The sequence below is a fragment of the Acipenser ruthenus genome, chromosome 11 (assembly GCF_902713425.1).
Source record: "Acipenser ruthenus chromosome 11, fAciRut3.2 maternal haplotype, whole genome shotgun sequence".
Taxonomy (NCBI): Eukaryota; Metazoa; Chordata; class Actinopteri; order Acipenseriformes; family Acipenseridae; genus Acipenser; species Acipenser ruthenus.
Genome location: NC_081199.1, coordinates 24,649,786 through 24,662,543, shown reverse-complemented (window position 1 = coordinate 24,662,543; position 12,758 = coordinate 24,649,786). Strand labels below are relative to the sequence as shown.

The following is a 12,758-nucleotide window of genomic DNA, read 5'->3' as shown; positions in this document are numbered from 1 at the left end:
TGAGGAACAAATTACATGCCAGAGATGTGGTGAGAGTAGGAAAGGAAGGGGTCGAGGGTGACTCAGAGGTTCTTGGTGGATGAGGAGGGAGAGAGGGTGGCGGATTCAAGAGGAATAGAGATAGAGAGATAAGTGGTGGGGGAGGAAGAGGGGGGAAGAAAAGGAGGTCTGATTTGGAGAGGTTGAGTTTAAGATGATGCGAGTGCATCCAGAAGGAGATGGCTGAGAGGCAGGTAGAGGTACGGGACGAAATGTTAGAATCAGAGGGGGGAAAGGAGAGGAAGATCTGGACATCATCAGCATATAAATGATACGAGAAGCCATGAGAGGAGATGAGGGGACCCAGGGAGCGGGTGTAGAGAGAAAAAACAGGAGGGGTCCCAGGACTGAGCCTTGGGGGACACCTGTAGAAAGAGAGCAAAAGGCAGAGGGTAAGCCACGCCAGGACACCCGGTACGTGCGATCAGCGAGGTAGGAGGAGAACCAGGCAAGAGCAGTGCTGGAGAGTCCCAGGTCAGTGAGGGAGGACAGGAGAATAGAGTGGTCGACTGTGCCAAAGGCCTGAGAAGAGGGAGGCGGCACGGGCAGAGAGTCGAGAGTTAGTGACGGAGAGAAAAGCAGTTTCAGTGGAGTGTGCCGGCCGAAAACCAGATTGGAAGGAGTCGAGCAGATTGTGTTGACAAGAAAGCAGAGAGCTGGCGATGTACCTCTCACTCGAGGGTTTTAGAGAGGAACGGGAGGAGAGAGACAGGACTGTGTTGTGAGAAGAAAGAGTCCAAGCTGATTTTGCCAAGCTAACACAAGAGAGCCCCACTACCGATTGAAAGCTCCCTGTGGAATCTCCATCGACGATCCACTTTTTCATGGCGCAAACCTGTGCTCCCCTAAATATATGACTCACCCTTCATACCACGCAACTGTGACTTTATATATGTACACTTAAGCTACCTAAACATACAACACAGTCCAGGTTTATGTTCCCACCAACCTGGTTCAGTTTGGATGTACTTACCGTCTCTGACAACAGACAGCACACTTCCCTCTGTCTTTTCAGAGCTCCCAGTGCAGATCGTGAAGCCCCTGCGTGATAAGACCGCCCTGGAGAAGCACCGTGTGATCCTGGAGTGCACCGTGTCAAACCCACGATGCAGTGTGCGCTGGTACCAAGGAGAGACCCTCATCCTGCCCTCAGACCACTACGAGATCTGCAGCGAGGGCTGCTACCGCAAATTGGTCATCCAGCATGTCACTGCCATGGATGAGGGGACTTACAGTGTCCAGGTTGGGGAGCATGAGTCCTCTGCGCGCCTGTTAGTGGAAGGTGAGTCATCACATAGGTTTCAATCCCATGTATTATACAGTGTGGTTCAAATATCACAAAGTAATAGAGGTAGAAGTGAATAGTGAACTAATCAAGTAGCAAAAGGAGAGTGGACCTCACAAAACAGGTTACACAACTGTGAAGTAGGCAGCTTCAGATGGAGAGAAGTTGCAGTTGGGGTAACTATTAGTCAAATTAGTAGTCATTCTACCCCTACAAAGTAGGTTACCGTGGCATGTAGCAAATGAGCTAAATATGTGATTTACATTTTCAGAAAGTACACAATATGGTAAATGTGTTATGGGCAGATACATTATTTTGACCATTTCATCTAGGCAATTTCTCAAAATATATTCCTCAATATATTTTTTAAGATACAACAACTCATGACAGTGTGTACAGAAGTCTGTGGGTCTAGAGTGCACCCCTGCTCAGTGTTACAGTGGGGAAATAAATAACTGCACAGCAATGAAACTTGGCTGACAGGTGTAGTGGCAAATCTATATATTAAATTACAGTACTCATTTATTGTTAACTATATACAAAACTATGGGGGTATCCCTGGTAACATGACTAAGGGGTATGTCGCACTGAAAATATGAACCAGCAGGACTGGTTTACGAGATATTAGCAGTATGTAGTGACATATACAAGCTCCCCTCATAGGGATGCTTAAAAATATGAATAGATTTGTAAAACAATAAAAAGACATATGTGGTTTAATTAAGGTCTGCATTTAGTTTTTGCATTTAATTAATTTGTTATTAAAAGCCTTAACAGATCATCCACAAGAGTCGGCTACACGACATGGAGGAAATTCCACTTGACAGAGGCACGAAGAGAGACTGCAAGATACAACCACCCCTGGTCATAACGGGCCCTGGAGCTGAGAACTATCAGTTGCATTAACTGATTAATATGGATGCTGTTTGCCTTGTTGAATGTGAACAGTAATACCAGTGTCTAGTTGTTCACTCTGTCTCTATCTCTCTCTCACAGAGCAGGCTATCCTGGTGGTGCGACAGCTGGAGGATGTGGAAGTGAAGGCCCCGGAAGAAGCCCGCTTTGAGTGCGAGATCTCCGTGCCCATTGTCAAGCCACCCCAGTGGAGTCTGAACGGGCAGCCCCTGCAGAACGGGAATGGGGTTCGAATGGAGAGTGCCGGCACAGTGCACAGGCTCATCCTGAAGGAGACCTCGTCTGAAATGGTTGGAATCGTCAAATTCACTACTGGAAAAGCCCGGTCAAGCGCGAGGCTCAGTATCAAGTGTAAGCAGACCTGTTAAGCTCTGTAAAATCACATGAATTCAAATTTAGTCTCTCCAGAAATACACGATACTGCAATTGCAGAAAATAGAAATCGCTTTTCATTTACAGAAATGATCATTACTGCAGAAAACAGCAATCATTGAAAATGTGTGCTCACAAATACCATATACTCACAAAGCAGCACTAGAGTATGGGTGAATGTGAGCGGGGTGTCGGGATTTTGCCTCAGCAATAGAGAGGTTTGCAACCTCGACAAATAAATCGAGATTCAACATCACTGCAAAAAAGACGGGGATGAATTGAACCACTTCTTACAAGCATATTACATTTTCTTGCTATTTATACTGAAATACAAAAATGATATTGCAAAACAATTACTGCAGAATAGTGCAGAAAGTAGATTTTGCTACAGATTTCTGTGGGGTCTACTTTCTTTGTAATGTAGGTATCATTAGCTATCCCGTTTTTATGTTCACAGTATACTACAGTATTTTGAGGGTGGTAGTGGTTTAGAACTCGTTTTTTCAGTGCTGGAAGTTCAAATCACTCAGGCCTAGTAAAAGTTTAGCTCAGACAAAACCATCATGCAACTACATTTGGCGCTGGGAACCTTTGTTGGTAGCCTCTATCTGTGGAGTCTGCATGACAAAATTGAAATACATCACTGAACTTTTGATTCACTGAAACAAGAAAGTGCTTATACAGTGCCTTGCGAAAGTATTCGGCCCCCTTGAACTTTGCGACCTTTTGCCACATTTCAGGCTTCAAACATAAAGATATGAAACTGTAATTTTTTGTGAAGAATCAACAACAAGTGGGACACAATCATGAAGTGGAACGAAATTTATTGGATATTTCAAACTTTTTTAACAAATAAAAAACTGAAAAATTGGGCGTGCAAAATTATTCAGCCCCTTTACTTTCAGTGCAGCAAACTCTCTCCAGAAGTTCAGTGAGGATCTCTGAATGATCCAATGTTGACCTAAATGACTAATGATGATAAATAGAATCCACCTGTGTGTAATCAAGTCTCCGTATAAATGCACCTGCACTGTGATAGTCTCAGAGGTCCGTTTAAAGCGCAGAGAGCATCATGAAGAACAAGGAACACACCAGGCAGGTCCGAGATACTGTTGTGGAGAAGTTTAAAGCCGGATTTGGATACAAAAAGATTTCCCAAGCTTTAAACATCCCAAGGAGCACTGTGCAAGCGATAATATTGAAATGGAAGGAGTATCAGGCCACTGCAAATCTACCAAGACTTGGCCGTCCCTCTAAACTTTCAGCTCATACAAGGAGAAGACTGATCAGAGATGCAGCCAAGAGGCCCATGATCACTCTGGATGAACTGCAGAGATCTACAGCTGAGGTGGGAGACTCTGTCCATAGGACAACAATCAGTCGTATACTGCACAAATCTGGCCTTTATGGAAGAGTGGCAAGAAGAAAGCCATTTCTTAAAGATATCCATAAAAAGTGTTGTTTACAGTTTGCCACAAGCCACCTGGGAGACACACCAAACATGTGGAAGAAGGTGCTCTGGTCAGATGAAACCAAAATCGAACTTTTTGGCAACAATGCAAAACGTTATGTTTGGCGTAAAAGCAACACAGCTCATCACCCTGAACACACCATCCCCACTGTCAAACATGGTGGTGGCAGCATCATGGTTTGGGCCTGCTTTTCTTCAGCAGGGACAGGGAAGATGGTTAAAATTGATGGGAAGATGGATGGAGCCAAATACAGGACCATTCTGGAAGAAAACCTGATGGAGTCTGCAAAAGACCTGAGACTGGGACGGAGATTTGTCTTCCAACAAGACAATGATCCAAAACATAAAGCAAAATCTACAATGGAATGGTTCACAAATAAACATATCCAGGTGTTAGAATGGCCAAGTCAAAGTCCAGACCTGAATCCAATCGAGAATCTGTGGAAAGAACTGAAAACTGCTGTTCACAAATGCTCTCCATCCAACCTCACTGAGCTCGAGCTGTTTTGCAAGGAGGAATGGGCAAAAATTTCAGTCTCTCGATGTGCAAAACTGATAGAGACATACCCCAAGCGACTTACAGCTGTAATCGCAGCAAAAGGTGGCGCTACAAAGTATTAACTTAAGGGGGCTGAATAATTTTGCACACCCAATTTTTCAGTTTTTTATTTGTTAAAAAAGTTTGAAATATCCAATAAATTTCGTTCCACTTCATGATTGTGTCCCACTTGTTGTTGATTCTTCATAAAAAATTACAGTTTCATATCTTTATGTTTGAAGCCTGAAATGTGGCAAAAGGTCGCAAAGTTCAAGGGGGCCGAATACTTTCGCAAGGCACTGTATATATATATATATATATATTAATGCTTAAATATATATATATTTATATATTAATATCTATCTTTTCTTCTTTCAAACAGGTTGATTGTCCCTAAATGGACTAGAGAAGGAAAAGAAATGACAAGAAAATACAGAAAACCTGGAGCTTCTCATGATTACTACTAGAATGTATTTTTTAACTTATTTAAATATTTTTTGTTTTGGGGAGGGGGTGTCAAGGTTTGCTCTAATTTATGAGTCTATGTGTTTTTGATGATTATCGCCTTGTGTTTCACACACATTGTAAAGGTGAGGGAGAGAGAGGTATGTGATGCCAGTACAATAAAGGTTGTGGCACAAGTTTGGAATGCAAGTAGCACAAAAACTTGGTAAAAATCCATTTGTACATCTTCTGTGGGGAGAAAAAAGGTTTTCTAAGGAGGGCTTTTCTTCAAAACAAAACTACATTGATATTTTTGAAGATAACAGGCCCTCATGGGTTGTGACAAATAGCCATTGTCATAACTTTAGAGAGGTAATTTTACAGAATGAAATACCAAGAACGCTTTGAAATTAATAACATTGCAACGTGACTGTCAAGGCATTGCTACTATACATAACTGCCGACTAAAATGAAGAAATCATTTTTTGTTTAACAAATATCGTACTACTCCTGGAGCTCCAATTCGGTTTTCACTCCTTGACTAACAGGCAATTGCTCCTAGTTGCTTTCACAAAAGGGAACTTATCCAAAACTCTTAATGCACTACCAAAAAATTTTTTCTTACACTTTCAATACTGTACTGTAGTGTACAAATACCAGGAGCGTGGGCAGTTCTGCTAGTGCAGTGGCATTATGGGGCAAATGGGAGCCATAGTCATGTTGCCTTATACAGCAAATGGTTCTGAGTTATGAAGCACTGCTACTTAAAGGGGCAGCACAGTAGTTTGTGATGAATTACATGTTAAGGTTTATCGTGAATGTGTGCGGAACATTCTGCTTAGTTTGAATTCTCATACACGATTAATTTCTATTATTAACACTTAATATTTTGTTCATGCTTTACTGACCATACTGTAGCTATTATTAACAACACTGGTTTCTCATTGATATGTTTGTAATTTATTATCTAGGAAAAACATAGGACAGTATTTCTTAGTTCCTATTGGTGTGGGTTCTGGTTTGTTACATTGACTTCTTGTAATAGCCTTTTCAACCCCTTGCCCTTTGACCTCTGTCTACTGTTCCTCACTTCCTCCACCCTCCAGTCTAGGTGTTAGATAGCTCTTTTTTGTTAGCAGGAGCTGGATTCTCTAAATAAAGCAGCCACATACGAAAAAACTGCCCTCTGTTATTCCAACTCGTGTGCATAAAATCAGAATACAGTGAAACCTGAATTAAGGAGGCCACCAAAGGCACTGTGCCACTTAACAGCTTTTAAATACAGATTTGTACAACTGTTCTTGTAAACAGCTTCTGGTCTTTCACAAAATTAAAACGATACCAAACATAGGAATGTACTAAATTAAATGAGTGGAAGACTAGGACAGCCTTCTTTTAAAATAACACAGGTTGATAAACAAAACTACTGACATTACTTTGAAATACATGACAGAGCTGGGCAATATGCTTGAAGTTGCTATTCAGTGTGTTTTACTCACAGTTTTGTTGCAAATGTAATCGGTTTCTTTTTTGCACATTGCTTCTAAACAAAATAACAGAGGCATTTAGACAAAATTCAAGGCTGTATGATATTTATGAGAGTTCATGTTCAATACAGTAAAATACATTTATTATTAATAATAATAATAATAATAATAATAATATTAATAAAATAAAATAAAGTTCACAACAAGGTTATAACTGTGTTCTAATTTAAACTCAGTGTTCCCAGATCAAGAATATAGTGTATTCCAAATATTAATGCCAATTTTGTCTTGTGTTTATATTTTAAGGGCCCATTATTTATTAATCCAGTTTCACAGAAAGGGCATGCCTGTTTTCACATGGGTAATTAAGTGCAATAGGAAGCTACTAAACCAAACTACTGAGACCCAAAGATGGATTACTGAAATCCATAAACATTTGTTACAGAACATTAAAAACAGCCATACACTTTAATTCATTGTTTTTACCAGCTTATGCTTTTTATCATATGTATTTGCCTTTTATTAAACCCTGTAATGCCCAAGACTTTGGGAGGCAATGCAATCATTTTTTGAAAAATATTCCTGTTTTAAATTTGAAAACACTTACTCGCTGACTGAAAAATACAAGTTAGATTATTTGACAGGTAGGCCAGAAACTCGTACACATCCAGGCAATCGCACCTTGTGCCGAGTCCATAGGGGAAGCCGATTAAAGATCCTGTCTAGGGCGGTACTTATAACACAACTGATACCTGTTTTGCGTGTTATGACAGGGTTCACTGATTGAAAAATGTACACAAATGGGTACCACAGGGTCTATATGGGTAAAGATAGGAGACATTTTCACATTGGAATGCTGTTTTACTTGAGAACATAACATTTATAAATACTGAGCAAAAAAAGATTTTTAGGGAAATACAAGGGTATGTAAAACATATTCCCTAGAAAACCTGCATATGGCACAAGACTGTCATGTTAGGTACATTCTCTGCATATATGATTACTTTCAATATAATCATTTTCCTCAAATTACAGTGTACCATACCAATTCTCATACAATGTGAAATTTGTGCCAACTTTAGGAGGCGATTTGGGCGTGTGCTTTCTTGCTTTTCATTGGCACTTTCACTGACTGTTACACTCGGTGAATAATGTAGACATGCTAAAATCTACAGTAGGCCTATATTAGTGCCATGAGGAAAACAAAGAATACTGATTTTAAATTAATGGTAATCAATAAAACAAGCTATGTGTTTGTTAATACTGATAATTTGTCTTGTCTTTTGTCAAGTGTATCACACAGTAGTTTGGTTAGGGAGTGTTCCATTGTGCCAAGTTTGCAGGCCAAGATCCCAGTATTGAGCTGTGTCTATTACATTTGCAGATTTTAAAAGAGTAAGCAGAATGAAAATGTCATTTTAGTCATTCTTTAACTGTGATGTTTGTATTTCTGTGGTATTTGCTTTCTTTCAGTATTTTGTTCTGCTTGGTAACATTTCTGCTGATGACAAATGTTTCCATGGAAACAATTGTCAAGACAAGAGTAAAGGTTCTTTCACACCAAGCGCGACTCAAAGCGTCAGTGTAACCATTTTTTTTTTAAAGATTACTGTACATCTTAGAGGCTTTCACACCAGTCACAGTGTAAAACAGTGTCTAAAATAGACTGTGTTCCTATTTATCTGCGAGCGTATGAAACATATACATCAACATAGTAAATAATTGTTTTTATTAGTGTGTTCAAAATAAAACGGTATATAGGCTACTGTATTTTTGTAATTGTGAATGGTTGTTTCCGAGTAGGCTACAGGACTGCTACTATTATAAATAATAATAATAATAATAATAATAATAATAATAATAATAATAATAATAATAATAATAATAATTTTAGGAACATAGAAGACTGAACAAAGACAAGAAACAGATGAACCTCTCATTTATCTACACTTTGCAGGAAATGAAAGATGTTTAATGGCAGTTTAAAGTATTTCGTTCAGCAATGTTAAGTTTTGGAGAACATTTGCATTTATTTTTAACAGATTACTTGGGGTGGAACGGGGAATACATGTTAGAAGGATACACCAGGGTACACGGTATTGTGCAAAAAAGTTGCAAGTAATCAAGTGCAAGCATTATTTAATAATTATTTTATAAAGGGTGCTATCCTGTTTTTTTGTTTCAATAAATTAGCAAGTGCTGTATGTATCAACAGGTAGGAAGTGTTCAAACAATTTTATAAATAATTCTAAAGAATGCAGTCATTGTTGTGAGTGTATGTCCGTGCATGTGTCAAATGGGAAGGCACTGAACGTTCCACAGTCATGACGTATGGTAAAGAGTGTGGCAATGATAGCACCACAACGGCAGACTAATGACATGTGTAATGTATACTACTTTTTTCTGCAAGAGACACAGAACTTTAGTGATCCTGAGATAGTATTTATGTTACAGTACTTAATGCTGAAGGTTCGAAAAACTTAATTATCTACTTTAAGGAAATTTTATGTTTAGTGACAGCGCTTCAGATTGATTGACACTTTTGCTGTAAAAGCAACCTGACGCCAATGACGCTCTGATGCTACGTGCTTGATGTGAAAAGACCATAACTGAGGAGAGCCAAACCTCAAAATGCTACAAAATGAAACCTAAAACAGTATACAGTAATTATGTGATTGATTGATATATACACACACACACACACACACACACACAGCCCTTTGTTTTAGTTTACTAGAAACATTAATACAGCAGTGAAAAAAAATACCAACATATTGAATATATTCTATGAAAGAACACATATTTAGTTGTTTTTATTTATTTATTCCTCTCTATGCCTTGTAATTATTTTGAGCATAGTTCCCATAGCTACAATAAATGTATAGTATCAAATAAAACGTTTGGTTGGTTCTGCGTGTGTCACCTTTAAACTTTGTAAGTCTTCTTAACCAATTAAAGATATTTATTAAGACCTGGTTATAACAAAAAATAAAATAAATAAAATAAAAATACAATATTAGTGGTCCCGAAGAGAGAAACAGGAGTGGGACAATATACAGCAGACAATAATTATTTAAACTCTATAAAGAACACAGTCTTCTCGTTATTACTTAACTTTACAAATGAAGATACACAAGGGATCCCGAGATAAGGACCTCAATATTGTACAGCAGTGCTGGTTTAACATGCAATATAGTAAAATGCCATTTTCACGCAACTCACACTTTTAGCCCTCTGATTAGTTCTCGGTTCTGTCTGGCGGCACACTGGGACCAAAATATTGAGATCTCACAAAAACAGAAAACAAACAAAAGCCATTTGTTGTATTTTAACATCAAGCAAAAGAAACCCCAGACACACACAAACAAACACAAAACTAAATTGGACCATGAGTGATGCTTTTTGCTGCCATGTGTAGAAAAATAAATGTCCACATCACATAACATAACTAGGCTTGCTACTTTCCGATATTAATGGGTAAAGCTTGTTAACTATCAAATTCCTGAAAAATATGATAGAAATAAATTTATGTAAGATAAATGTCGGTAAAACCATTTGCTATTTTTTATTTTCTTACCAAAAATAATCATTAAGAAATGATCAATCCTCTCTAGTTTGTGTAGTTTTTATAGTTGCTGTCTGTCCCATTTCTGTTCCGCTCTGAATGGCGGGGGGTCGCAGTCAGTCATCTCAGTGGTCCATCAGTACTGTAGTTATACTGTCATTTCACCCTGTTTTGACAGATCTCGTTGACTGAAGCTGAAGCTGACTGAAGTGCTAGAATGCTCTCATTTGCCAGATACAACGCCTGTCATTCAAAGCGACTACTTTGAAATTAGAGGGTTAAGGTGTACGTAAGCTTGTGCTTTAGGTATACGGTGACAGTTACTAGTTTGATTTGAAAATGGGGCGCAAGAGAAAACACTTAATGAATATAGTGCACAATACCCTGGCCGACGGCTGAAGTCTCCGCGGCAGGACAAACCGTCTGCCTTGCCTTCCAGTGACTCTGAGTCCGGCTGTGCTGAAGCAGGAGAGGGGGGAGCTCAGACTCCGAATAATAAGTGCAAGTTAGTTCTGTTCGACTATCTAATGTTTTGTTCTGTGCATATTATTTTTACTTGTAAATTTATGCTATAACGGTCTGTGTAATACACTTTTATATGCTGCGTTTACTACGGTTTGAGACCATTTTAAATGTATAGCTCAGCTGTGACCAAATGTTATTTCAATTAGAATGTTGGTAACCATGGTTTAGTTGCATGTTGAATATGATAAAGGGGTTTCGCTAAATAAGAAGTTTTTCAATGGCATAAAAAGTCTGGGTTTTTTTAAAGCATAAAGGTCGATATCATCCATTCTCTGCTTGAATTGAAAAATAAAGATTGAAAAAAAACCCCAGTAAATTCTTTCTAAAATAAACGTCGATATTAATCGTCGATTTGGCAACATTTTTTAAAATCGAACAGTAACAAGCCTAAACATAGCCCACATTGGCACATACTGGCTCCTCTGTCACCAGTTTCACATACAGGCTGAAGGTCGGACAGTCATGGTTCCTGAATGACCTCCCCACCCTCCAGGGCAAGCCTGAGGCACATTGCAGGGGCAACTACACCACAGCTCCTTGCACAAGATTTATACTCATCAGTACTTTATATTTTAAAGACATTTCATGAAAAAAAAAATCAGATCAGTGGACTTGAGCAATTCAAACAAAACTGAAAACCAAAAGTTGTTAAGCCAAATAGGTGTTTTATAAAATATGTTACAAAAGGACATGAATAGACTCCCAATTATTTTACTTTTTAGTCCACTCCAGGCCTGCAGTCTCCAAAAATATGTGTTAAAGTAACAATCTAAGTAATAGCTCCATCACCAAGTATGGTTATTTGCATCAAAACCAATGCAGAATACATGCTGAGCTAATTTATTTTATTCTGTATGATCTCAATAAATATGCTCATTTAGCAGCAGAATCAACTGACGGGCAATGAAAAGGATATTCAAAACTGAATTTTTTAAACCATTTTAAAAGTCAGGTGATATCAAAATTTGCGACACAGGTTGTGTGTGTATATATATATATATATATATATATATTTTTTTTTTTTTAAATTGATTGCGAAGATTTGGTCACGTTTCTTACAGTATATTTTTCCTTTAAAAGTACGACAGGACCACCCCCCAACCCTCATCTCTTAAAATAATAAAACACTGAAAATAGTGAATAACACATATTCAAGTGTTAAAAATGTTCTATACATCTTTTTTTTTCCTGAAGTGCATCACAGCTCCACCCCCCACACTTTCCAAACTTGCATCCGCTCAGCTTTTCCGCCACATTTTCCTGTGAATGGAATTCTGGGTAGGTCATGAAGAAAAGGGTAGTTCTGACTTCTTGGTTAGAAGAAGAAGGGGTGGAGCCCGTGCCCACCAGTCCCTCCCCATCCAGACAGCCCTGCCGTTCTGCTAACTTATAGTCCGCTGCTGTTTGAGTACTGTGTAGACGTCATCCACTTTACTCAGTCTTTCAAAGAAAGGGATGAGATCGAGCAGCTCTGTGTCGGACATGTCATCAAACCAGGAAACTACAGGCACCTACAGGGAACAAGGAAATTGCAGGAATGTAGTTTTTTTTTATAGGAACAGTATACATGTTGCAGGAAAGTTTTTATAGATATAGATCACATGAAAGGCCTATATACTTGTCTACACTGATGGAGGCAAATTCTGATTCATTTCTTATTAGTTTTATTAAAAAAATGTAATCATCACTTTTGAGTGTCTTACCTGTGAAAGATCAATAATTTTTGCATTACTGCACAGAAGCACCTGTTATCAAGCTCACAATCAACATCAGTCTCAATCTGCTGTGTACTGTCCACCATGACAGTTACTGTAAGCCATGTAAAAGACACTGGTAAACATTCCTCACTAAAAGATGAAGTTTTCTTTTTAATACTACTGAATATCTTTTAATTCAGTAGTATTCAATATATTTTATGTATGCATTTGTATAGATATTCAGATAAGCAACAGTCCAGTCACTCAAAAGTGTGTTTCAAACAGGTTTGTAAAGGATGACACATCCCCTCCGTTCCCCAGATTCTGAAACTTTCAATAACTTGTTCTATAGTACAGTAGAGACGATCATATCTGATCCTATAACATACAATACCGCCTATTAACTGATGGACCTCTGGC

At 38.5% G+C, this 12,758-nt stretch overlaps 2 protein-coding genes across 6 annotated transcripts in view; one reads left to right on the top strand and one right to left on the bottom strand.

Annotated features, from left to right (window-relative positions):
- The window catches only part of LOC117426810 (obscurin-like protein 1), a 62,961-nt gene extending 56,233 nt beyond the window's left edge, over window positions 1-6,728 (top strand). For 4 of the 5 annotated variants that reach the window (XM_034044869.3, XM_034044868.3, XM_059033481.1 and 1 more), the window contains 3 exons: window positions 1,055-1,321; window positions 2,321-2,590; window positions 5,003-6,728. In XM_034044869.3, coding sequence (XP_033900760.3) covers window positions 1,055-1,321; window positions 2,321-2,590; window positions 5,003-5,007 — 542 coding nt within the window. In that variant the 3' untranslated portion in view covers window positions 5,008-6,728. The other variant, XM_059033479.1, reaches the window with a different exon arrangement.
- Window positions 6,640-12,758, bottom strand: part of LOC117426245 (carboxy-terminal domain RNA polymerase II polypeptide A small phosphatase 1-like) — a 34,757-nt gene continuing 28,638 nt past the window's right edge. Inside the window, exon 7 of the mRNA XM_034043652.3 lies at window positions 6,640-12,152. Within this exon, the coding sequence (XP_033899543.1) occupies window positions 12,024-12,152 (129 nt within the window). The 3' untranslated portion in view covers window positions 6,640-12,023. The remainder of the gene's footprint in view (window positions 12,153-12,758) is intronic.